The sequence below is a fragment of the Antedon bifida genome, chromosome 5 (genome assembly GCF_963402885.1).
Source record: "Antedon bifida chromosome 5, ecAntBifi1.1, whole genome shotgun sequence".
NCBI lineage: Eukaryota > Metazoa > Echinodermata > Crinoidea > Comatulida > Antedonidae > Antedon > Antedon bifida.
In genome coordinates, this window is record NC_136230.1 from 23,477,931 (window position 1) to 23,504,842 (window position 26,912).

The 26,912-nt window shown below is 30.0% G+C and overlaps 1 protein-coding gene and 1 long non-coding RNA gene across 13 annotated transcripts in view; both read left to right on the forward strand.

Moving 5' to 3' along the window:
• The window catches only part of LOC144843530 (phospholipid-transporting ATPase IF-like), a 45,027-nt gene extending 23,774 nt beyond the window's left edge, over positions 1-21,253 (forward strand). Inside the window, exons 19-34 of one of the 11 annotated variants that reach the window (XM_078700321.1) lie at positions 186-334; positions 1,233-1,380; positions 1,949-2,051; positions 2,804-2,949; positions 3,313-3,372; positions 3,947-4,133; positions 4,541-4,620; positions 4,750-4,815; positions 5,221-5,324; positions 6,063-6,080; positions 6,908-7,073; positions 7,867-7,926; positions 14,623-14,722; positions 16,069-16,144; positions 18,413-18,441; positions 19,340-19,435. In XM_078700321.1, the coding sequence (XP_078556447.1) occupies positions 186-334; positions 1,233-1,380; positions 1,949-2,051; positions 2,804-2,949; positions 3,313-3,372; positions 3,947-4,133; positions 4,541-4,620; positions 4,750-4,815; positions 5,221-5,324; positions 6,063-6,080; positions 6,908-7,073; positions 7,867-7,926; positions 14,623-14,722; positions 16,069-16,144; positions 18,413-18,425 (1,476 nt within the window). In that variant the 3' untranslated portion in view covers positions 18,426-18,441; positions 19,340-19,435. The other 10 variants (XM_078700317.1, XM_078700320.1, XM_078700319.1 and 7 more) reach the window with 10 other exon arrangements.
• A 2,803-nt stretch (positions 21,254-24,056) lies between these two features.
• The window catches only part of LOC144842238 (uncharacterized), a 53,550-nt gene continuing 50,694 nt past the window's right edge, over positions 24,057-26,912 (forward strand). Inside the window, exon 1 of one of the 2 annotated variants that reach the window (XR_013612108.1) lies at positions 24,057-24,169. This is a non-coding gene — a long non-coding RNA (uncharacterized LOC144842238). The remainder of the gene's footprint in view (positions 24,170-26,912) is intronic. The other variant, XR_013612107.1, reaches the window with a different exon arrangement.

A 26,912-nucleotide genomic window follows, 5' to 3' on the forward strand; every position in this document is an offset into this window, starting at 1 on the left:
CAAAATTTGTTAGGCTTCATGTCATTTTCTTGAAAATTTATATGCTAAGAAATCGGGTTTATTTCTATGTTAATTGTTTTTGTTGTTATTGTTTGTACAATGCTCAATTATAAAAATGCAGTAGACTGAATAAAGTTATAAACAATTTTGATTAATTTCCTTTGAATCACTATTTAACTGTTTAGGTATGGGTACTAACAGGAGACAAGCAGGAGACAGCCGTGAACATCAGTCACTCTTGTGATCATTTTAAAGCAAATATGTCAGAACTTTACCTTGTGAAACAAAAAGATCCAAATGAGATTTCAAGAATGCTCACTGATTATAGTAAAATGTAAGAAATTTAATATTAACTAGAGGGTACTCCGAGAGTACAAACCTCCGCCTACTGTAAAAGTCCCCTACATAAAATTCCCCCCGAAAATGTTTTTTTTTTTTTACATTTTTTTATTAGTTCTAAGTGTAAATAGGCTAACTGCACACTACAAAGTAGTGGTGTAATGGTTATGTATCCAGCCTCTCACAGTTGAGATCCCTGGTTCAAGTCCCGCTGAGGATTTTTTTTTATTCTTTTTTTTTTTTTTTTTTTTATGGACCTTGATCTTTAACCCTGACCCTTCAAAATGTAACCACAATTATATGATGAGTCATTGATCTAAGTTTGGTGAGAATCGGATAAAAACGGTCTCTAGGCAGTAAAATAGTTTTTTGTTAGTTGTGACCTTGACCTATGACCTTTTCCCCTCAAATTTGAACTCGTCAGAGCTTTTGGGGCATAGATCATTGTGGCCAAATTTGGTGAGAATCGGATAAAAACTGTGGCCTCCAGGCTGTTCACAGACAGACACACACACACACAAACATACAGGGGTGAAAATATAACCTCCTTGGCGGAGGTAATAAAATGCCAAACCTAGTGGAACTTGATACTTATATCATAGGTTCGAGTCATTGTCCTTTCAATTTGAAAGAAGTGAAACCCTAAACCACTCACCGACAATAGTGAAATTTACTTGAAATTATCCGAGAAGACATTCTACCACCATAATACAGTCGAGTAGAGCCTTTAACTCGTGCTGATTTTATAGAAATATTTTGTCAAATCTTAGCCGCTTGACTCAAAAATTAATAGATGATTTGTGTATTACTGTAACATTGAAAAAATTACAAGCAGTTTAATTCTATCTTAGATAGTGTTATACTAATAATATTAATAATATTGTTTTCTTCAGGGTGGATGGTGGTGGAAATTATGCCTTTGTAGTTGATGGTCCCAGCCTAGCTCTAGCTCTGAACTTCCATTCAGATAAGTTACTTCAAGTCTGTATAAAGTGTGTAGCAGTGCTGTGTTGCAGAATGTCCCCACTACAGAAGGCTCAGGTAATTATTATTATTGTCACAAGCAATAGCCTGTGCTATGTTAATCTATTTGTGGAAATAAATTCACTCATTGATAATAGATAGGATCTTCTGATCATTTATCAAATTTTATGTATGAATCATATAGAATTTAAGATATAATTATCGTATATAACTAAAAATTGATTATATCTACTAAGCCATATATATTGTTTTCTACTGTTACTCTCTCCACCTTCTATTCACTAGCCTGTTGCCTCCTTTGTTTTACTTTCTTTTATTCCAGTCCACTCAGGAAGCTCATGTCTAGCTTATACCTTTATACAGTATTCTTTACTACTCTCCATGTGTTTTCACTACATTGCACTGAAGAAGGCTTATTACCGGAAAGCTCTAACATTTCTTTCTGACTCCCTGGTTTTACTTTATTGTTTTTTAATTTAGCTTTTTTATTATTTTTTTTGTCTGAGCATTGTAATTTTTATCAGTATTTTGCCTTTTCATTAATATTTAATACACTTTATTTTGGCCAAATACCATATAAAATATGTATGTGTGTGCCCATATAGTTTTGTATTTTTTTATTTAGACTGTGAAGTTAGTTAAAGACTCTCCAACCAAACCAACAACAATGGCCATTGGTGATGGAGCTAATGATGTCAGTATGATACAAGAGGCTCATGTTGGTCTTGGTATGTACATACATGTCCCATTGAAACCTGCTGGCATTTTTATCTGCACTGCTTCCAGTGGCGTAATGCAGATGCTTAAGACCCCTGGTTTAAGGATCCTAAAGCCTGGCGCACACTATAGCTATCGGCTGAGCCAACTGGCACGAGTAACACTTTGCTCACTAAAAAATTTGCCGCAAACTGTGATCTCGTTCTTTCGGACGCACATTAGGAGAAGGAGAAGGATTTTCTGATTGGATAATTACTTACTACGCTATATAGCACGCGCTGACATATTTTAATAAATTAGAACATGCGCAGTGGAATTTTTTAGTGATCTATTATTAAACTCACATTCGGCGCACACTTGAGGAAAATGACACGCATGCCAAAAATATTAAACACGATAGATATTTTCCTCATCGGCACGCATGACCGATTCCTCACGAATTCTCCGGCGCACACTGTGAGCAAAGTGTTACTCGTGCCAGTTGGCTCAGCCGATAGCTATAGTGTGCGCTGGACTTAAGTGTCAAACATTGCAGGCCTTGGGGCGTTTTTAGCCTTTTTTAACATACTTCAATGCCATTTTTTCCCTTCTCAACCGCTGACGATGTGGACAGACAAATAAGCAGTGTTTACTGTTTTACACAAAAGAACCTTTTGTTTTTTTCCATGGTTATCATTGTATAATATTAATATCCTTTACCTACCTGGTGTCAAACATAGATTCATTAAAATAGTTACTTATACGTTTTTGTCATTACTTTTAGGTATTATGGGAAAAGAAGGACGACAAGCCGTACGATGCAGCGACTATGCATTTGCTCGATTCCGCTTTTTGCAGAAAATTCTTTTAGTGCACGGGCCTTGGTACTATATAAGAGTGGCCATGACTGTACAATACTTTTTTTACAAGGTTTGTATAAAACATAGAAACATCTTTGAATAAAGGCATAAAAACTACAAGAAAAGGAAATTTAATAGTCCATGTAATTGTGCTATAAATAGGCACCGTTACATTAAACTATTTTTTGACAATGTTTGTAAAATTATTACCTTTTATAATATAATGGGGAAATGAACATCAAGTAAAGCATACAGTAGTGGGATTAGGAATGAACATTGTTTCCGAAGTAAAATGAAATGATATTTATAACAAATAACATAAAATATGAATATTTTTTAATTTAAGTGGCCATTTCTATGCATTTATTCTATATTTATTAACGTAATTTATTTCATCAGTCAATAAGATTAATACATTTCTGTTTTATTCCAGAATATTGCCTTTATTACTGCCCAGTTTTTCTATGCCTTCTACACACAGTTTTCTCAGCAGGTATGTATATTATGCTAAAGTGCTATTACAGGGTCTGATAAAATACTTATATTTGCATGAGACCTACATAGTATTCTTTTTTCCCCTCAAATAATGTTAAGTAGCATATAGCAACTGTCTTTGACCTCCCTGCCGTCTGACTGTAAGATTGGTATGATACAATTGTGAAAAACTTAGCCAATCTTTTTAGAAAATGTAATATTTTAGCCAGCTGTTTTGTTTTTCTTTTTAACAGTTAGTTGACTATATATACTTTCTGATTTAGTGATTTTTTGTTTCTCATCACTTTACATATCACAGTTCAAAGTTCAAAATCTTTTGATGCAATCGTGTGTTGATTGGATATTTCAATATAATTAATAAATCATCATCAATTAAATCATTGATAAAAATGTTACACTTTAATAGTGTTTTTAAAATGAATACATTCTGTTGATTAAATATTTTATTATTCTAATAATATGAAAGGTTTAAAAGCTTTGAGCTTTGCTATTATGAGATTGAGTTAATAATGGTACATGACATTTTCCTGGCATAATTTATCTAAATATTATTATTTTTTATTTCTCTTCAGACGGTTTTTGAAAGTTTTTATTTGACCTTCTACAATATTACATGTACAGCATTACCAATCACGATATATGGAATATTTGAACAGCATCTGCCAAAGAAAATGCTGCTTGAAAATCCATTGTTATACAAAGAAATTTCCAAAAATGCAAAGTTACGTCTTTGGGAATGTTTCTATTGGTGTATATTAGGTAAGAATATGATAGATTTCATGTCTTAGTGTGAAGTTAAGGATCGTCCGTATTCCGATATACACATGGCCTTGGATAAGTTATTTTAGTCTGTAGTCTATCTAGTAGCAAAAACCTATAGTAGTGTAATAATTGTTACTATAGTAGTGTAGCTAGTGACTTCACCCTGTTTGTAGCAAACTATACCTAATACCACCGCAACTTGATATACGTAGCGCAGCAAGCAGCAGAGAACGGCAACGCCAAGCTAATTCAATGATGTTTCTCAGGATTGTGTGCTGAAACACAATATTGTGGATTCAAAGACTAAATGTCATATTATGGCTTTGGTTTGCAGTGCCCCTATCTTAGCTTTTCGGCTTTTCTTGTATCGAAGGATCCCATTTGTATTTCCATTTATTTTACAGGCTTTTATCACGCATTTCTTTTCTACTATGTGCCTATCTGGTTGCTGGGAGATGATATTGGATTAAAAAGTGAACAAGTTGTAAGTTATTACACATACTTTTATAGTGTTAATTCATTTTATTTTTATAGTTTGAATTAAAAAGTTTTACAAGAATTGTAGCGTAAAACCCTGTACAGCATTTAATATCAAATATTTGTTCATTTACAGAATTATGGTATTTGGAGTTTTGGTACAATTATTTTCACAAATTGTGTGATTGTTGTCAATATAAAGGTGAGTGATCATATTTATTTAAATAATTCATCCCAGGGCATTTATTGCTCAGGCTGTTTTTTAGGTGTAGTTTTATTTGTGGGTGGCATTTATTTATATAACCAGTTTATAATATGAAATACTGCAACAAAATTAATATCAAGAAGTGATAAAATACAGTACAAAATTGTTTGTAAGATACACACCGTTTTTCTAAATCTGTATTCTTATGTATTTAGTATTGGTAAAGATAAATTCAAACAGAAACTTAGTGTATTTTCTGATGGCTGTGGTGGCCATCTCAATTTTGTTTGCATTTGGTCCACTTTTTTCCAAGTCCATTGCACCACAGTGACTCACCATGTATTTAGTAGATACTGTACTTTTAAAGGGATAATTACATAATATTTTGTTTTAAAATTTTAGTTGATTATTGAGACCTGTCATTGGAACATTCTGGCTGTTGCGTCCATGGTGATAACGATAGTCGGTTACCCAACCTTAGCCTCTATATATTCTGGTATTGTTTGGTAAGTACAGTCTCTAATTAAATTCATCAAGTCATATGTACTGTATTAAAACAAGTTGTAATTCTGAAAATCAGCGAAGCATATCTTCTGTTGCCCGTAGTTACTATCATTATGAATATTCAATTTGCTGTGCTCTATTAGCCGTGTTAAACATTGTATTAATCAAGTTACATTTTCATTATGCCCCCTTAATATGTCATTTTACATTTGTAAAATAATGTATTCTAAAAAGTAATAATAGTATAGTAAATCCAGTCCATTAGAATTACTTGTTTATCAGATTTGCTATACACCTTATGTTACTACCTGGATGAAGAGTAATATTCATAATTGTGTAGTAATATTACACTTTCTATGATTATTCATATATAAATATCAAAAATTCAATCAACCTAATTATAAAGTAAATGAAACCTTAAAGAAACTTTTCATATCTTGTCTTAACAAAATTATTAATTTTAAATTACTTGATATCTTTTGACTGCAATCTTTCTCAATGTAAATGCATTATTCAAAATTTCAATTAAAAAAAAATGTTTTTATTCATATATGTATTATTATTTTTATAATCGACCTGCTGTTGGTGAACACTATTGGTAATTAATAAGCAGTAAAGAAAATGTTAGTTTTGGAAGAGTTGTAGAACACAATACGTTTCCACAGTTGGGGGTGATATGTTTTCACTTACGATATAGGTTTTACATTGAAGTCCATAATTATTTTTTCTATGATTTTTAGGTTCAACGCCACAGGGTGGTATGTATTTATACTATTAAAAGGTTTATTTGTGGAGACTTAACTTGTGCATGTAATACCGTATTTCTATTTCCCTGTTGCAACTGAATTCAGAACGCTATATTAATTTCCTTGAACCTCTTTGCTTTGGCATAAAACTGTTTTTGCTAAACTCTTATATATTTATATTTATTACTACTTTATAACTACCAGAACATGATATGCTATGCACAGAGTTTTTAATTGTATACTACTTTATTCCTCTTGGTATTCCTGTTACTTGTGAAGCATAACTTTAATGTTCAATAATCTATTTACACTTACGTATGCACTGTTTAACTCCTGTCAATCGTTTTAACTTGTCTGCCCAACATACTTATAACATTATATTCTATTTACAATATATTTGAAAAAGTCAGTGGATGCATACATTATGCTCTTACTGTATTATAATTTAGTTGATATTTGAAACTAAAACAACTTACTATTAACATGTGTCCTCTTGCAATATATACACAACACTTTATATTTCTTTGTAATTTTTGCAATAAGTGTATTTTTTATGTTGTATAAAATGGTATGTTTTGTTGATGTTGGTCACCCAACTTGAAAGATATGGTTTTAAAAAATCTGAATATATATGCTTCTAGGTGCATTTTAAAATTCACTTTCTAATTGTTCTGTTTTTGCTGTTTTCCTTTATTCTTCTTTTATTGGTGGAGATATGTACATCATGTACATTATAATGCCTTTTTTCTGTGCTAAGCATAGATTTTAAAGACAATCTCCATACTTTTACATGCAATAATAGAATGCTATAAATCAAATAAACAAATACTTCTTTTCAGGGAGCTCTTCAGTACCACGAGTCTTTACTGGGTTTTCTTTGAGGTTCATAAGATCGCTGCAATGTGGTTTTGTATTCTTCTCTCTGTTGGAATGGCATTTCTACCAGACTTTGTTTACAAAATGATTATGTACTACTACTACCCATCTCAAAGTCAAATTGAACGGGTAAGTTTAGATATAATATTGTTATTTTTCATACGCTGCTATAGGTAGCAAAACCTCATTCATACATCACTACATTTCAAAATACTATGTATCATAAATATATAAAAATAAAATTGCTATTAGAGAACATCGTGTCATATCAATATTAAATCATCAGTAATTATTATTATTATTATTATTATTAGTCTTATTATTTGTATAAATTTTCAAAATTATATTTGAAATTTGATCCATTAAACTACTGTATTACTAATTATCAAACCATGGACTTCTCCATGATCAAACTAAACAATGAAACTATTATTTGGATACATTTTTAATACATAACAATACACATAATTAAATCTGCATCACATATAAACACAACATTTCTATTAGAAATATACTCTTCTACTTTAATAACAAAACTATTTCTATTGGACATTTACACTATTCTACATATATATTTTATACTGCAGCATAAATATATCTATATTGACAAAAAGTTTGTATACAGCCATTTTCTTCTGAAATAAAAAGATAATCTGAAGCGGATTATGATTACTTAGATTATGTTGACATGGGGCTGTTTTTTTTGTCAAGGACTTTTTTTTTTACAAAATAGATAGAATAATATAAATATTATACATTTTAATATATAATTTCTTTTTTTTTTTATTAATGTTGATTTATTTTATACTGAATAGCCATTATTTTAATGTGGGATTTATTTTTCAACTATTTTAAATGGTGTATTCATATGTGAATTTGCTTGGGTGTATTGTGGATATGATGTATATTTTGCGTATTATAGCAAATGTCGCCATCATCACAGAGATGCATGTGTCAAGGCATTGGACCGTTTGAACTTTTGGTGCGTTTTTTATAGATATGTTTTAAACAGTTAAATAATCTTACTTAATACTGTATTATGGAACTTTTTGCTGTTTTCGCTAACACAATTCACATATATTAATTTTTTTAACAAGTTGCATGATGGAAATTTTTTAATGTAAAATATTAATTACATACATATTTGAATAATACGGTACTAAACCCTTATCTAAAGGAACACTTGATTGGTTCTTGAAAGAGTGTCCAATAGGGATTCTAGTTTAGTTGTAATAATATGGAAACTATGTAACTTTGGCAATAACTTTCACAATCAGGAATTATATAATCACTATAATACAATTAATTATATTATTCTAACTTGAAACTAAACCTCGGTATGCACAGTAAACTGTGCACTGCAGCAACTGTAGTATTACTGTAGGCATTGCATGTTTACTAATTTTTCATGTCTCATGGTTCTCTTTTGTTTACGGTACAATTCATTATTATTTTATATATTTTTTATTATGGCCGACTTCTGTCGTGGCCGACTTCTGTCGTGAATGACAATGTCAATTAGTCTTACATTCATCTGAATTATGGATGAAACTAAGCAGGACTGTTTTAAGCACAGTCCCAAGTTTGACCAATTAAATCATAAGTGGATAAATTGTCACAATATCTGTTTTTCAAGTTGTGGAAAACAAAATCTTTGAAATTTGAGTTAATTATTTTGTAGCTTAAAGACAGTGGCATTACCACTAAAAATGAATATACCATTGCGACTGGTTTGTGCTAAAAACATCAACAACATATCATACTTTAATATACTACAGTAATTAATAACCGTGGTGATGCTTTAATGATTTTTAATTAACCACAATCACAAAGCATTAGTATCAATCATGAAGTCTTAAAGATGTATTGTCCCTTGAAACACAAAAAAATGAAGGTCAAAATATTCTAAATTTAAATTGGCCATATCAAAGTAATATTAAAGTTATTCACTTTAAGTCGAAAATTCGAGCCAAAAGCAACAAGTTTACGTAATTAACAGGTAAATTAGTTTGATTACATTTCGTCTGGAAAATCGGCGCGAGCGAAAGTAAACACAGATTTCAAACCACGAGTACGCATTATGCATATGCTAATTAGGATTGTTTACAACTCGTCACGGTTGAGAAGGTATTTTCACACAGATCGTGAGGAAGTTTTATGATTATGCATACAGAGTAGCCAAACAAGCGCATTTCATTATGGGATATGTTTTGATCGAAAACTTTGACTGGAAGTCAGAGTTATTTTTTTAACAAAAAAACGTCTGTATTTCAGTTAAATGATTTTTTTTTCGACAAATTTTTGGTGATAGTTAATAACTATTGTGATACTTCAAAATGACCCACCTTTTTTCGAAATCTGTTATTTTTTATTTTTTTGGAATTAGTCAAAGGGACAATACATCTTTAAAAGAAAAAACCTGCAGGATTCTGAATAGTAGATGTTCTGCTTGTTTCAAATGCCGCCCTGCCTCAAGCAAGACTTGATGTAGTTTCCAAATATGCCAAAACTTTGTGTGATTTTCCATGTTTTATTTTATGGTGTAAAATTATTTTTTGACGAGTCTTGGGTCTGTGCTATGACTTAGTAGTTTCATGGGATACGATCAACTTCTCATTAAAATTTTGGAGCATGCAGTTATTTCTACTTTTGCGTATTCATGACATCGGTATGTACTTCTGAAGCAAGATTAAGTGGTGTTCATCTATTTTTAAATGGAATCATTCGTTGAGTTCATAGGGTATATTTTTGGGTTATTATCGATAAAACAATTGTTAATGAATTAATATCACTCTTCGTTGCTTAACTACAAACTTGATACAGACGTGGATTGCAGAATTGCATGGATATAGCTTTTGTTCTTGGCAATCACAGCCAAAAAATAAATACGATACTGAAAATGACTTTGTAAGGTAAGTGTAGATTGTTTTCATTTTTACTAATTACTGTATGATAATGACATTATAATCATCTTTATCATCATTAGTAGCATGCTCACACACATTTCAACTACTAACAATTGAGGTTTTGAAATTCGTGGAAACTAAATATTTTTTATTTGGTCTTTTGTTGATGTTTTTCCAAAAGCACTTTTCTAGAACAAAGAAAGAAGCCACTATGTGCGTTGAATGTAAAACTGTAAAAGTCAATTCTTTCACATTTTGTTCATCTGCAAATTCATTCATTGGATCATTCAGTTATTCTATTTCAAAAACATCTACCAAGTGAAACAACTGTGTTTCAATAAATTTATAACATAATAAAAACAAAATGAAAGACTGATATAGCCTGGATATAAAAGTAATATCTATTTTCATAATAACAGTAACTGGTAACAGTTGACTCTCCCAATACTGAAGTCTGTAAATACTCTCCAAAAACTTTTCTTGAGGTCCAAAAATCCAAAATTCTTTTTTTTTTCACATTAATATATTTGGAATATAGAATGTCAAGAAACCAAACCTATTAGCCTAGCCAGGTGTCCAGAATTGAGCAATTTAATGTCTAAAACAAACAAACAAACACAGTTAATTACTGCACAAAATTTAGCAAAAAAGAAATGGTGCATCACTATGCTATTGTAATAAAGATCTATGTTATACAGATCACTGTATGCCAAATGATACTAATTAATTTAGTGCTTTTGACAATTTAAAAACATTGCAAATATTTCATCCAATTTGTATTGGAAAAATATTTCTTCCTGATATTGCCATCTTACATTTAAAGATGTCAGTTCTGATTTTGATCCCCTTTTTGCGGTTTGTGTTGAGTGGCAAATACAGTAACTCAGTTATATGCAGTTTTCTTTAAGAACCAAATTATTTTCAAGTATTGTTTTAATTTATTTTCCAATCTGAATTTCCAAAGTACTAACTAATAGTTATTTATTGGCATTCATTTTTTATGCATTTCACCACACCATACACTTATTTATAATTATTTTAACAATTAATACAAAAAATGGTTATTGTTATTATTAGCATAAATTTGTAGTGTATTAGCAGGTTACAATGATAGATATTGATCGTTGACCAACACAAATTTGAAGCAAATTAGTCTTTTTTAAAATGTTTAAAATTCTAAACATTTAATTTCTGTTGTATGTTTCAGCCTATCAAAAGCCGAAAACAGTATGTTGTCAATAGTGGTACGAGAGATGGATAGAAACTATGGCACTATAACATAGCAAGAAGAAGTAATTCATCAGAATACTTTGAAGTCTAACGGACAGGCTAGAGAGAAGAACAATGTGTAGCTTGTATTATAGAGATGTAGATTTAGTAGGACACATCCCTGTCAAATAAGCACTATATGGTGACAACATTCAATACAAAGAGAGGATGTTAAACTTAGTGTTTGTAACATCTAGTCCAATGTGCTTTGAGATTGTATAAAGCGCAATATAAATATGAAAAACCATTTTCCATTACACAGTTTTAAAAAGTAGCAGATAAAACCACCAGCTCTCTTGGTTTGTACTAATCGCTTGTGATATATACTTTCCTATATTTGTACATAAAATAAATAAGTACATACTTCTGACCAACCAACCCAAGCTTTGACCAACTGACCGACCAACTTAAGACTATGAAGAAAATGCAAAAGATAAAGCTCCTTTTTTTTGGGTGTTAATGGGTATATACATTACAGAACATGCCTATTGATTTTCATAGAGATTGATATATTGGTCACGTCACAAAATCTGACTTACCTGTATCTTTCATACAAGATATTGACTAGCACGCTCTCTGTATTCTTTTAACATGGACCAAAACATCAAGTAGTGAGCTCTCGCTCTCTCTCCAAATAACGTGTTCCCTGATATATTTTGCCAAGTACTTCACTCAGTTTCTGAGTGCTTTCATTTTTCTATTAAAATGTGTAATTAAAAAAACAGTCATCAGATTGATTTATTTCATTACAATACTATAAAAATAGATTTATATTGTATAAACATGCTTGTTCCTATGCATATTATGTCATAGTGCAAAATATAAATAGTGTATTGTAAAGAGATAGTATATAAGAAAATATATAGCTAATTTACAGTTTTATAAGTGAGGTTTCAAAATGACAACAATAATGACTGTGCCGCTTGGAATAGCACAGTCAGGCTTTAAATGAATGAAAATACTCTTAATTCAGCATAAATGTACATTTTTTTACTGTAGAAAGTAGATAAAGTATAATTAGTGCACACTAAATGTTTGATTTCAGTTATGCATGTTATTCATCAGCCTATGTTGAACAAAAATGTGTAAAATGTTTACAAAATGGTGCGAGTTTAATAGTTCAATTTTTTAAATTGGAAAAAATAATGCAAATCATGTGATATGAAATCAATGAATCGAATGACAAGGAGACAAGGATACACTTGTTGTTTTATAATATTTGCTGTTTATACAATAAAAAGTACCTCATGGACATTTTTGAAAACTATATTATATAGATAGAGTATATTCTTGTATAGTGTTGTTTAGGATTGCTTGATCTGTCATATTCCTATTTTGTTACATTGTATAGTTGAAATAAAAATATAATAGTGATTATTATGAATAAAGGTATAAATTTATTTTGTCTTTTTGTTTAATTTTTTGGAAGGTTTACATGGCAAAAATCATTATACTTTAATGATATAAAGTTCAAATCATATAATATAAACGTGCAGGACTATACATGGTGTACCGCAAACTTGATGTCATATGTCTCTAGTTTTAACATCAAATAAGATACAGATATTTTACTTTTTAAAGTAGTATGACAGTATTCAATATGTCATCATAGGTAATATTTTTGATGATGACAAAATTGGAATATCAAGCAGCTATGGTGTGTTTTTCATTACTTTGAGTATACTGTCACACTTAAATTTGGACACTTCAGTTAATTTCAGATCTACAATTTAGGCCATAATATGTTTTGCTTAGCTTAATAGCATTTCAGAGATATTGAATACTGGTGAAATAGGTATAAAATGTGTGGTTTACACTTTTATTTTATACTATTCTATAGTTATTAGTACAGTAATTACTTTATTTTTGTATAGCTGTTTTGAAATGCTCCACATAAAGCATAATGATTATTACTCACATGTCAATGCATTTTACCATGAAAAGCGAAAGATGCCAATTCATCTCCCCTCCCCCTCATTTTATTTCATTGTTTCTGGTATTTGATATCCAGCATTATAGAATAGGGGGCTAAATATTTCATAAATGATAAAACCGATCTGTCGGGTTGCAGAAAAGTAAAAATAGTCATTATTTTATTTAAAAGCCTATTTAGCCCCTGCCTAAATGCATTCCAGAAGAAGAGCAGAGTGCATTGTGATGTTCAACCCCTGCGTTTTAAACTCAAGATTCCACATTTCCAACGTCCTGAATCCACCCATATATATTTTGTTCTCATGCATCTTCATAAAAGCAATAAGAATTATCATCACAATTATACACATTTTTCATTTTCATAGATTTTGAAATTGTTCATTTACTAATTTAAAGACACATTCCATCATTATCATTTTCTTCTTGTCATGTTATTGATAGATTCTGTGCACTGGATTCTACCATTTTGCATTTTTTGAATCACCATTTAAGCCAGTCTACACTAAGTGTGTTGGTGTAGACTTGTTTCTACAATTTGCTAAAGTTTGTCAACTGGTCTACACTAGCAAACTTTACTTGCCGAACTCAAATCTTACCAGCTTTAGATCAAACTTGAAAATAATGTTTTATGCAGCTTCAAAATTAAATATCATGCAAAGCAAAAATGTATTGTTTTTATTACTTAATTTACTAATTATATAAATTGATTTTCTAGTGAGTTAAATGGGAAAAAATAGTTTTTGTTTATTGTGTACATATGCAGCAGAGAAAAAACCCTGACTATACTATAAAGCTTTGGTTCACACATAGACACACTTAAGGACGTATGTGCAACACAAGTGAGTTGGCCAATCACAAGTTCAGATGGTTCATGTCATAATTAATCAAATTGCTTGCAGTGCACTTATGTGTTGAATTCAAGTGGGAACCAAGCTCAATAGTTACTCTGGTCCTGGTCTTGTTCAGGTCCAGACTTGTCGCCGGCCATTGGTTGGACATCATTAAATCAATTTGTAGATTGAGAATCATTTTAATTTAAAAGTGTCTGCATATGTACACACAAATTAAGCAATCCTTGTTTCAGTTAAAGGTGTAGTGGCAGGGATTTAACACAAAAAAAAATTGGTAGTGATAACTAATTTGTGCATCTTGGAATTAAATAGGAAGATGTTTTTACCCAAACCTGAAGTGAATTGTACCAAATGTCTATAAGCCTGTTTTTAAAACAATTGTTTTCTGAAATTGATTTTATAAAACAGATTAAATTTCTCGACAAAACTTTAAAAACCGGTATTTGAACGCCGAGACCGGAATCAATTGGGGTTTTTAAAACCATTTAAAAAAATATGCTGGCAAGAAAATACCGTTCTTTTCAAATAGTTTATTTTATATCCTATTATCTTGCCCTATCTGACAATTCACGTAAAAGTTTGGAAAAACATTTTATTTTTTTATGTTTTTACATATTTAATTTATTTATTCTACTGAACAATTTTGTGAAAAATATACCTAGTGTTCAATCATTTGTTTTATTTTCATTGCATTTTTCTCATTTGCATCTCCATTCATAGAGGTCAAATTGCATGAGGGAAGACGGTGTATTTTGTTCAATCTACCAGCGATCAGATCGTTTAATTACACCGCATGGAAGTCTTGATAATGGCAGTCTGGGTAAATGCATCATTTCATATCATTTTTCATTGTTAAATTATCACTACTATACGATATACTGATTCAGATATACTAGCCATACATTTGTCCTTTTTTAGTGCTGTAATCCTAGAAATTAGATTTCGAAGTACCTGCTCACAGCCACATCAATTGAAATTACATCTGTATGCTGGCTATTAGACATTGAAACAAAATATATTGTTTGGTCAGCGCCACCACTGAAGTGGGATAACATTCTCCACTTCTCACACCTCATTTTTACACTACAATATAAAACCCCATAAAATGTGATGTGCTAATTTTATCTGATTCCGTATAGAGTTCTGCGGTGTGACGTCACAATGATAGATAAATCTGCGTGGTTGCTAGCCAACCAAAAAATGCGTTCAACACTACTATGTTGATAAACTATATAGATCTGTATTTCTATCAAATTATGTATCTTAGCTTGATTTTTTTTAACTTAAACTGTAGTTGAAGAATAAATAGATTATTAAAAACAAATATTTAGTGATCTTTTGAAATTTTAGTTTGCTTTTATTGAAAATTATTAAGTTTTAAAATGACTACTTCAATAAGTCTATTCCAAAACATTGGTGACCTTGGAGTCACTCAGGCTGGTTGAACACATTTTTTGGTTGCCTAGCAACCATGCAGCGCCACCTACCGTCCACACAGCGCCACCTACGTTGTTCCGTCAGCACCGCAGAACTCTATAGTAATAGTTTATGCATTTTATTTGAATAAAGTAGATTTTTATGTAAAATATAATTAGATACTGCTGTATACTGTAATGCAAACCCCAAAGAAAATATTTCAACTTTTTTTTATTTAAAATGTATATGTATCAAGAAGTTATGATCGAATATACTTATTCATATCAACAATAAATTATATTGTTTTTGCTACTTAATTACAAAATTTTTGAAATTCATATGGTATTTATATGCTGGTGCTTATCTGTGCTTCGCAATAGCTTATTTAAAATAAATCAATAATCAAAACCTATTTCCCTTCAATTTCAACATTTACTATTTAATGCATGCAAAACTTTGTTTCAATTTAAATAAAAAAACTATATGGAAATATTAATTAAACAGGTGTAACATTCTTCATGATGTTTGTGGAGCCTCCAATATTCCTATTGTTTGCCGCTTTGTGTTAGTAATAAATTAACCATTTTTTCAAAATTAGTACCCCTTTTGCTTGAAATTTGTCACATGTACAGTTTGTTTGGTATTCAATATTGTTTGAAGTTTCCAGAAACTTACATACAAGGAAACTGTTTTGTGGTGCTTTATTTGTATGACAATGTTTGTTTGTTGTTTTGCTACTAATTCAAACAGGCACTGAAAATGTAAGCTATGTAGTTGATCAGAATGGCTCTGAGTTGCATACCTTTTCCCATACTGAACTTAACAGGTAAGCCATTACTAATTAAGACAAGGTGGCTTTGCATTCCTATTCTTTTTTCCTTTTTATTTTTCGTTGCCTTTATTTCAATTTTTCAAATTCTCTTTAAATTGTAAAGGTAAGGGGTTTGTTTCGTTTATTGAAAATTCTCCACATATATTAAATTAAAAGTTTGAAAAACATATTAAAATGTGTAGAAGGAAGACTAAATAAGTTTAAAGAAAACTTCTGACTCACATACTGTAAATAAACTGAAAGATACAATATAAGGGTTAATAAGTTATACAGTATGTTTCTACATCCCAATTCCTGGTTGGAGTGGCATGTCTAATCGGCAACATGTGCTGTTGATGATATGCTAGAGTAAATGATGTGCAATTTTATATATTATTGTTCTTTGATATTCCACAATTTGTAGTTGTCTTTAAGGTCTATACTTAAGGATTATTTTCACTGTTATACTAAAAAAATTCTAATTTTCTCAAGCATGCAATGACTTATTACTTATGAGATACTGATCTATTTTATACTGTGTCTTCATTTTAACGTTGTTCGATTCAGTTCTGTTCAGTTAGTTTCTTGATGTGTTGTTAGATTGTACTGAAATGTACTGAAATGATTCTTAATTAGTTATTTTAGTTTATTTGTGATTTGAAGAATGGTGTTCTTTTCTTATAGACTTTTTGAGTTCGGTTAAGTATTTTAATAATATAAAATAATAATTTTGTTTGTGTGTTTGTGAGTAGTTGAGTTTTGCCTCTTTTTCACAAACATTGAAGTTTCCATCTATGGTAGAAGTAGTTTTACTGTATAAAATCTTTAATTTGTTTATATATAATTTGATTGTTTTTCTCATTGTTTATTTGTTAGTGTGATGTAATAAATATAGTTTGTCAACAAAGTTAATATCAAATTTGAAACGTTCAATGCTTATAAAACAAATTTAAAAAAAATAAACACAATTTAATTTCTCTCTAGAGACACACATTGATTCTATCACAATACATTTATTTTTAAATACAGTAGTAGAACGGAAAATCTTCAAGGAGTTGGTTTCTATAAAGTTAGCTGTGTTTTTATTTACAATATTGACATACTATTGCCATATATTTTAATTAATTTTGTGGCCCATATGCTTACCTTGTATGTTTTCATTTTAGTGACTACAGCCATTGAACAACAATAACAACACTACTTTTCTCTAAAAATTAACACCAACATGTTTATTAAAATAGGATAGATCTACATACTGATATATGTATACATAGACTTTATTTCAGCTAATTGAAAAGAAACAAAAAATCGTGGTTAGTTCATCCACATGTGAAACAGAAAGTATGTTAGAACCCATAAAGCTGGATAATTCACAGATAGGTAAGCTGAAACCCATTACAACTATTGACAATAGTTTTCATCAGCTGCCGAAACATGTTTTTGTTTGCCATTAGTTTGTGTAGGCAGAAACATTCAATTGTTGTTCATATGTTTTCATCAGCAGAAAGATTATTTGAACTGTTCCTTCAAATGTTCTCATCAAACTTTATTTCAACCGTTGCCCACATTGTTTTTGAAAACTGTTTTTCCATTCCAAAATTTCTGTTTTGCATTTTTTTTAAAATAATTATTACAATTTTACATTGTCTATTTTCATTGACAGGTATAGTATTGTTTGTTTTCAAGAATATTGTTTTTAAAACCAAAAACAGTAGTAGTTTTTCATTCTAAAGTTACCCATATATACCCACAAATTAGCACTCTTAAGGAATAAGGACAGAGAGTTGCAAAGTTTGATAGTAAAATCATACAAATTAGCTTAAGGTGGTACATTTTGAAAATGTATGGAAAAACTGAAAACTGTTCCTTTAAAAATATTTTTGTATTGTTGTATCTATAGATTCACTTAAACCCAAACCAATAAACTACCTAAAAACTGTATTTTTTTTACAGCTATAGTCTATCATTTCATTAGATAGATAGTACAGCAGAGTCAGTGGAGTATTATCAGCTTATATTAGGCTATGATCTGCAATAGTTGTAACAGTCATACCATAATATTCGTACTTAATATATTTTTTATTTGCATCTTTTTGCTTTTGCTGTTTCCATTCTGTGTTTTTATACATAATATTTGTATTTAATTTCATTCTAAGCTTCTTTCCTAATAACATTACTACCAATATATTAAACATAATATGTGTATTTACTATAACATTTAAACATTTTATGATTACTAACATTTTCACTATAATTATATTATTTACTTATTTTGTTTTAAAGCCTACATCTTTGATAATCCAAATTTTATGGTAATCAACTTTGCTACTATTGATGTGAATTTGAAAGTAACTAGTTATATACTGTACTTTTATATTATAGATGCTAATTTTGCTTTTAAAATGTGAATTATTAGGGAGTAATTCAACTTCATATAGATTTAGATAGATGCTTAGATTTTTGTAGTATTTGTGTTAATTTAAGTTTCTTTTCCTTATATGAGAAAAATGCAGAATGTTGCTCTGTCTGTCGGCATTTCTTAGTAAATATATTGTTTTATTTTAGATTAATAGATAACATTATCTTTTTTATCTATTTTTTGGTATCTTTTTTTTTAGTGACTATTGTTTTTTAGCTTCATAAATTGTACTATCATCAAATAATCACTGCATTCTGTTAAAAAATATTTTTATGTTATGCTTTTAATAAATAGTCTATATTAATGATAATAATTAGAATTAAATATTCTTTGTGTGTTTTTCTGGTTAAATATGTAATTTTAATTATGTGCCTAAAAACATCGTAACTCAGTTTATGGCAACTTCATGTCCTAAAAATATGGTTCACAATATATGATTCATAAAAACTTTAAATAAATTGTTCCTTTAGAAATTTTGACTCTTCTACTGACACAACAAACTTAACTTTTGAAATTTAATTCTTGTAATAAAAATACTACATAAAACCAGTTGTCATTGTTTGTATCATAAACTTCCTCCAAGGCATTCATTCAATTTATTATTATTTTATATGTTGTTATTTCTTTTAATATATATGTGTGTTACGTTTTGTTATTTACTTACAGTTTTGAAGCACCAGTGAATTGTGTTGTTGCAATTAATATCCATTGAGACAGTCCTGAATTTCTAGAGATTGTATTCAATGGTATTGTACTATTATTTGATATACTGTATTTTTCTTTCATTGCAGCTACATAACATGAAGGAAAAGGCACAAGTGTTGAAACAAGAAGAAACAAAAATCTCAGAAGAGAATTTAGATATTGGAACATACGAGTTGATGTACCACAATTCGAAAAATGAAACCAAAAAAATTCAGTTGTCTGTACTATGACACTATGATTAAAAGACCACCATCTTATTTAATTGTAATTTGTATACACACTTATGGAAGTACAGGTTGTATTAATACTGATATTAAAACTCTTATATTAAATGATTATACAATTGACAGTCCCCTCTGAAAGCATAATAAATGGATAGCTCTAAATAATTGCTGCTTTTAAAACACGGGAAATTAGTACCAAATTGAACATGATATAGAAGAAATTGTAGTTATTTCTAGGCCTAATATTAGTTAGATAACTTTTTCAACATTTTTGTTATAATTAAGGAATTATAGATTAGATAGAACATTTATCGCCTTAAAATGTGTCATCAAAAGAATTTTGTAATTATTAGCCTACATTCCATATTTCAAACAAACAAAAAAAACATTATATTTTACTAAATTTGTGATCATGTTTAATGTTTTATAAAGATGTACTATATTTTAAAAAGTAAATTTATTGAGAACAACATAAAATAAAGAAAAATATACTACAATATAGCATGTAGAAAAATTGTAGGTGAATCGATTTAGCAAATAAGCATGAAACTGATAAAAATAATTTAGCATAGCAGTTAAAGATGTATTGTCCCTTTGTCAAATTCCAAAAAAATAAAAAATAAAAGATTTTGAAAAAAAGTGGGTCATTTTGAAGTATCATAATAGTTATTAACTTTCACCAAAAATTAGTTGAAAAAAAAATAATTTAACTGAAATACAGACGTTTTTTGGTTAAAAAAATAACTTTGACTTCCAGTCACAGTTTTCGATCAAAACATATCTCATAATGCAACGCGCTTATTTGGCTACTCTGTATGCATAATCATAAAACTTCCTCGCGATTTCGGTGAAAACACCTTCTCAACCGTGACGAGTTGTAAACAATCCTAATTAGCATCATGCATAATGTATAATCATGGTTTGAAATCTTTGTTTACTTTCGCTCGCGACGATTTTCCAGACGAAATGTAATCAAATTAATTTAGCTGTTAATTACGTAAACCTGTTGTTTTTGGCTCGAATTTTCGACTGAAAGTGAATAACTTTAATATTACTTTGATATGGCCAATTTTAATTTAGAATATTCTGACCTTTTTTTTGTGTTTCAAGGGACAATACATCTTTAAGCTTTTTTTTAGACATTTCACTTTAATAGGCCTACATAAATTAATGTTAATTAAGTACTGTAGGGCTTTTTGATGGATTAATTAGGCTTACATGCCTATTACTTTGAAGGAAGTAATTTTGGGTCCGTTTGTAATGTAATCTTGAAAGCTACTACTGGAAAAATCTAATGAAGGCCACATTTTTAGGCCAAATTAATATATAATTTGTGATAAACGTCGCCGTAAAATGTTAAAGTTCATGCACATTATGTGTACTCAGCTGCATAGAATTATATTCTCTAATACATCTATGGTCGGCTGTAATTATACTCTTGCTCATTATGTTGAGCATGAGGAGAATGACTTTTTAGTTGTAGTGGCATAAACGAAATGTCACAGGTAATGTGTGGATCACAATAGGATACTAATTAATAAAGTGTAAATTTTGTAACTTTGAAAAGCAATCGATATAGGTCTTTCTTCTTTAGATGTAAATAGACAGATATTATTTTGACGAGAATGAAATTTATATTAATTATTTCTATACAAAATTTTTGTTATGAAATTTAGTTTTTCATATTTACTAATAATATTTTGAAAAAAAAAATCAGATGCGAGTGAACCACTCAGAATATATTTACGATAATTCAATAAATTAAAATAACATTTAGTTGTATTACTAGTGTAGTTTCTGTTTCTCTTTTCATCGATTGATAGATTAAATATAGGTAATTGATATTTTTAAACAATGTAAATCTAATAAATGAGTATAAACCAATATGCCAATACGGTAGGCACACTACGTTCCGACATGGTGTGTATATTCCCATTTCGTCAGTGTCGTCACATATACTCTAATCGTATTGAAATAACAACTGTCTCAACTCAGCAGCATATCGGAGTAATTATTTAAATGATATAGTTATACAAATTAAGTTGTATCTAAAATTTCAGTATCTAAATGCAAGGTGTCACAGTGACGAGTTGTTGTTATTGCCGCTATGAAAGCCGGGAATTGTTTGCACTATTACGCCTACGTTGTTCACTATTAGTGGCTATGGTGTTTTTAATAATACTACTGTATATTACTTGGCATGATGTTACCTCTAGTCCTCTACTATAAGAATTGTGTTTTGCCAGAAAAGAGAAAAAGACAGGTTAGATATGATTTAACTGTAATAAAGGCCTGAATGAGCATACCTTAGTAAAACAATTTGTAAGCTAAGTTAATAGTGAAAGGGATTCTATGTCACCTAATATACTTCAATTTACGATATATTTTGTATAGACCTGACAGTATACATTGTAAAAGAAAAAAACACTTTATTTTGTTTTATAAAACAATTTATTCGGAATGTATTTATTATGATTTATAAATTGCGCCGCCTATCGATACACTTTTTGACATTTTTGCCAATAGAGGGCTTAAAACCGAAATTTAAATCACGAGAAGCGCGCCGCCTATTGATATACAAAATGAAATTATTGCCGGTAGAGGGCTTAAAACAGAAAATAGAGCTCACATTCCATGTTTTTAATGATCAAATCATCAAAAACAATTATTTGTTCAAATATCGATTTACGATTTATTTTGTTTTTATAGACATTACAATGTAACATTGAACAGGAATACTGTATTATGTTAATTATTGCCGTTAAAGAGAAAATATATTTTGTGTAGATATACATTGGTAAAAATTGACGTTCGAAAGGAGTTTTTAGGAATGTATTACACTCTGATTCAGAGCCATATATATAAAGAGTTACGACATTGGATTATAGTCACGTGATATGCAGATCAATTTGTGTCAAACTTGTCTCCGTTAATGCATGTAAAGTATAGGAGCAAGAAAATACTTTAAACTTTTTCTTATATTTAAAAAAATGTAATTGCACATTTTACGGTGAAATATTGATGTGCACAGCGTACAGAAGTACTTGCGGCAAAGAATATTGCGCGCGCGTGCGCTAGTACATTATAAAGTTCGATTGATTGATTTTGGAACGAAACATTCCATAACTACGTCCTATTAATAACAATTATGTAATATTTTCAAGTCATAATGCATGCTTTGATGACTAAATAAAATAATAAAGTGTCGTGGATATATTTGTTAATATACTGAATAGGGTATATGAACAATATTAAAATAATAAAGGCAAATTATTACAAATGAAATGATGAACGAGTCTCTCAAAGTTTGTGTCAAAAACACACAGAGAGCCATATACTGTATAAAAAGAGGGGTGAATTTGTGTGTTTTTTGTATTGGTTCATGCTTTGATTTATTCTGACTTGCATGTAGGCCCTAGCATTTATTCTTTTGTTATTATAGACACAATATATATATGTTACCAAATTAATACCATTAATAAAATTAATTACTAAAATAAAAACGGAATATAAGCGTTATTTCATAGACAAAAAAATCTAAAAATAATGCATGAACTATAGGAAAACGCTATACAAAAGAGACGCGCGCGCCCTCAGCGTGCAAATTCTTTGACACAAAAATGGCTTCTAATTTTCAATGTCGTAACTCTTTATATGGCTCTGCTCTGATTTAAGAAATTGCGCCGCCTATCGATACATTTTTTGACATCGTTGCCAATAGAGGGCTTAAACAGAAAACAAAGTGCGCCGCCTAATGATATACAAAATTAAATTATTGCCGATAGAGGGCTTATAACATAAAAACATGATGATGATATGGGGCTCAATATTATATTCAATGATGAGGTGGATTTTTTTTTTAATTTTTAAATGTTGCAGGATCTCTTTCATCTTTGTTTTCATTTATTTGTGTTACATTATCTACGTGGGGTTTTTTTCATACATTTTTTACCGCCATATATGATCAAAATTTGCGAAGAAACGTTGATGTCAATCACTCACCCTTGGGATTATGTTTTGTTTTGTTTTGTTTGTTTTATCTTTATACTGGGTGACCTCTTCAGTCAAAGACTGATCTCCCAGAGGGCCTAGTTGGTGATCAGTGGCTGTGATGTACTAATACACCGGGGTAACCCCTACTCGTCTCGAAAGATGGATGGATGGATCATACAATATTTCAACTTTGTGATCACCAAAACTTATAAATCGACATATTATAATGGATGTGGTGAAATGTTGGAATTTCAGACTCGCTTTTTTACCGCCATATATGATCCAACTTGGGATCACAAAAACTGATAAATTTCCAAATTTCTACTATCTTTCTTTCTTTATTTCCATTCATTATACACATACATAAATAATCATAGTACAAATACTAAGAAAGTTTATTATCCGTTTTCAGACAGTTTTAGATAATAATTTTTTAAAAGAGATGTGTTTTGAAGTAGTAACATTAGTGTACTTGACAAAAGTGTCACAAACTAAGCAGCTATAATTCAAATGACATAGTTATGTAAATTAAGTCTCGCGAAAATTGCAGTATCTGGCGCAAGGTATTACAATAACAATAGAAAGCCGGGGATGTCAACTAGATCAAACATTCAATGGTTTTGTTATAACCACGTACATGGAGCCTGTGTATTTTGCTGGATATGTATAGCTAAATGTTGTATATAACAAGACTACAAGGTAAGATAAGTCATATTTTATAGGAATTAAGTTGCTGTGGATTGAACGGAATGAAGCTTGTGTAAGTCTATATATAGTAATTTCAAAAGTCGCATGAGCATTGCGGAAATAAGTTTATTACCTACGTGGTATGAGACTTTCTATACAATGATGAACTATTAGGCATTCAAACGTGACATTTCAATTTTGAAATAGGATCAAAATCACATTCGTCACGGCGCCTAATAGTGAAGGGGGTAGTCTACAAACACAAAATTAGATTATTAAAAGTAGATTATTTTGGAAGTATAACTTTTGTACAAAATAATCTTACTACTGTAAAATTTCATTACATTTAATTTTCACTATGTTTAATAATTCAACAGTCAAATAACATTTGAGGCTTACAGTACCGTACGTCGAAAAAATTATGTTGCGAAAACCATACCGATATATAGCTTAATGTTTATGTTATGAGTTAATACTTAGTGACATCAAATGTGACTACATGAAACGTGACTCTACAGCTAGCTCACTAAGTTGGTAGGTCGGTTTGTTGGTCGGTTAACACTAACTTGAGGACGCGACTGCCTTGTATATGGCCTTGTTATAATGTAACATTCATACATGGTTCAAGCCTTTTTTCGGAGACCAACGTCACCAAAGCTGATTATAATAACTTATTCATACGGACGCTGAAGTATAACGTTTACATCCAGTGGTTACACTGCATTCCGGGTGTATAACGATCGTACCGAAACTAAACGTCGGCATTTTTTGGTTGTCTGTTAAGTAATTGTTGACGAGGAGTATTTTAAGGCCGTCAGTAGTATTTCTAAATCCAGGTCTGATAATACTCTTTTGAGAGTCAATCGGTAGTCGCCGTGTTGAAGAGCAATTAACTACTCACATTGTTAAATATGTATTCATAATAATGGCAATGGATTTGTTAGAATTGTGTACCCAATATCGTCATTGTCGCCGTTTACAAAGGTGTCAAGGATATGCCTTGCATGTCTGTTAGTCTGTTGTTAGTCAGCGATATAAAACTAGTTATTTCGCTTGCAACAGATAATATTCGAATAAAGAATCGTACATATTAGAGTTTAGTTGACTATAACATCAATAAAAATCAAATAAAGTTACGCGTTATATTGTGAACGTTGAGAACGTTCAGATATGTCAAAAAGAATTTGCGACGTGTTCACGAAAATTGTTGTTAACCAACTACAATCTAAATGGAGATAAAACGACTACGGTGACTATTAAAAAATACTATGAATCAACTAATGAATGAATTTATAACTTGAAATAAACGTAATTTATTCAAAATTCGTTTTAGTGGAGTCTGTTAGGGCTGAAATAAGGGTGTTTGGTTCAGTTTCTTCCAAAAGCACCAAATTTGGTATACAGGTTGCCCACCATCTACGAATTCAATTTTTGATGGGTCACCTAATTTGCATAGTTTAAAATGGCGGACATTTTCGCTTAAACACTCTATATCTCTGAAACTACTGGTCATAGATCATGATTTTTAGATTTTTTTTTAGATCAAAATGTTCAGAAAATAAACATTCCTATTCACTCTAATGAAGTATTTTTGAAAAAAATTACCGGAAGTACCAGTTTTAACCTTTGACCCATATTTTAAGGCATTGCCATATCTCAGTAAATAGTTGTCACAAACAGTTTATTTTGGTGTCAAATTGTTCAAAATATATACTATGTTGTTATGTTACTATTTAGTTTAATGAAAAATTTCATCCAAAAATACCCGGAAGTACGCAGTTTTGTCTTTGACCTTTATGGTACAGTTGCCAACTGCGTTAAGGTTAATATATTTTGATATCTATAAAACTACTTATCATAGAGAGTTAATTTAGGTGTCAAAATGTTCAGAACATAAACATTTCTATTTACTATAATGATTTTTTTTCTTAAATAATGACCTTTGACCTGTTTTTCAGGCAAATTGCCATATCTCATTATTGGGTTGGAGTGGAAAGTTCATTTTGGTGTCAGATTGTTCAGAATATATATGTTTCTATTCTGCTTAATAGAATATTTAAAAAAAGGATTCCAATTACATTTTACAAACATTTTATCAAATTATGACTGTTTATTATGAATGATGCATTTATTATACTTATAACTTTATGCGAAATGTCTAACTTGATTAATTTTTGACTAATTTGTTTAACTATAATTATTCGTTAACGCACAATTTTTTGCTTGATCAAATAACTTTTACACTCATTATAAGATAGTGAAAAGCTTAACTTAATATATACAGTAATAAATATATATATATAATTTTATTGCATTCAAAATTGTATATTTCCCGATACGAAGAAACACTAGTACATTATGCTCAATTAACAAAAACTAGAAACCTCATAGTATTATATTCATTGCCTAATATTTGTATTATTAACATAGTATATTATATTCAATGTTATATTGATTGCATCATAATGGCTACTTTCAGGTTTACCTGATATGCTTAAAAAATCATATGGCGCCCTCTATTTTAAACAGTTCAAACAACTGCCTTAAAAAAATACAATACAATAGTGTATCTTCCTGTAAACAGATCTATATAATTTAAATCATCATAGAAATTAAAAACAAATGGAAATTATAATATAAGAAATATCAAAACATACTTTATGATAAAACTGAAAAGCACGAATTATATAAAATAAAAAGTTGTCGTACTTACAAAGAAAGTCATATCAGGGCTTTGTAAATCTACACCCTGGTT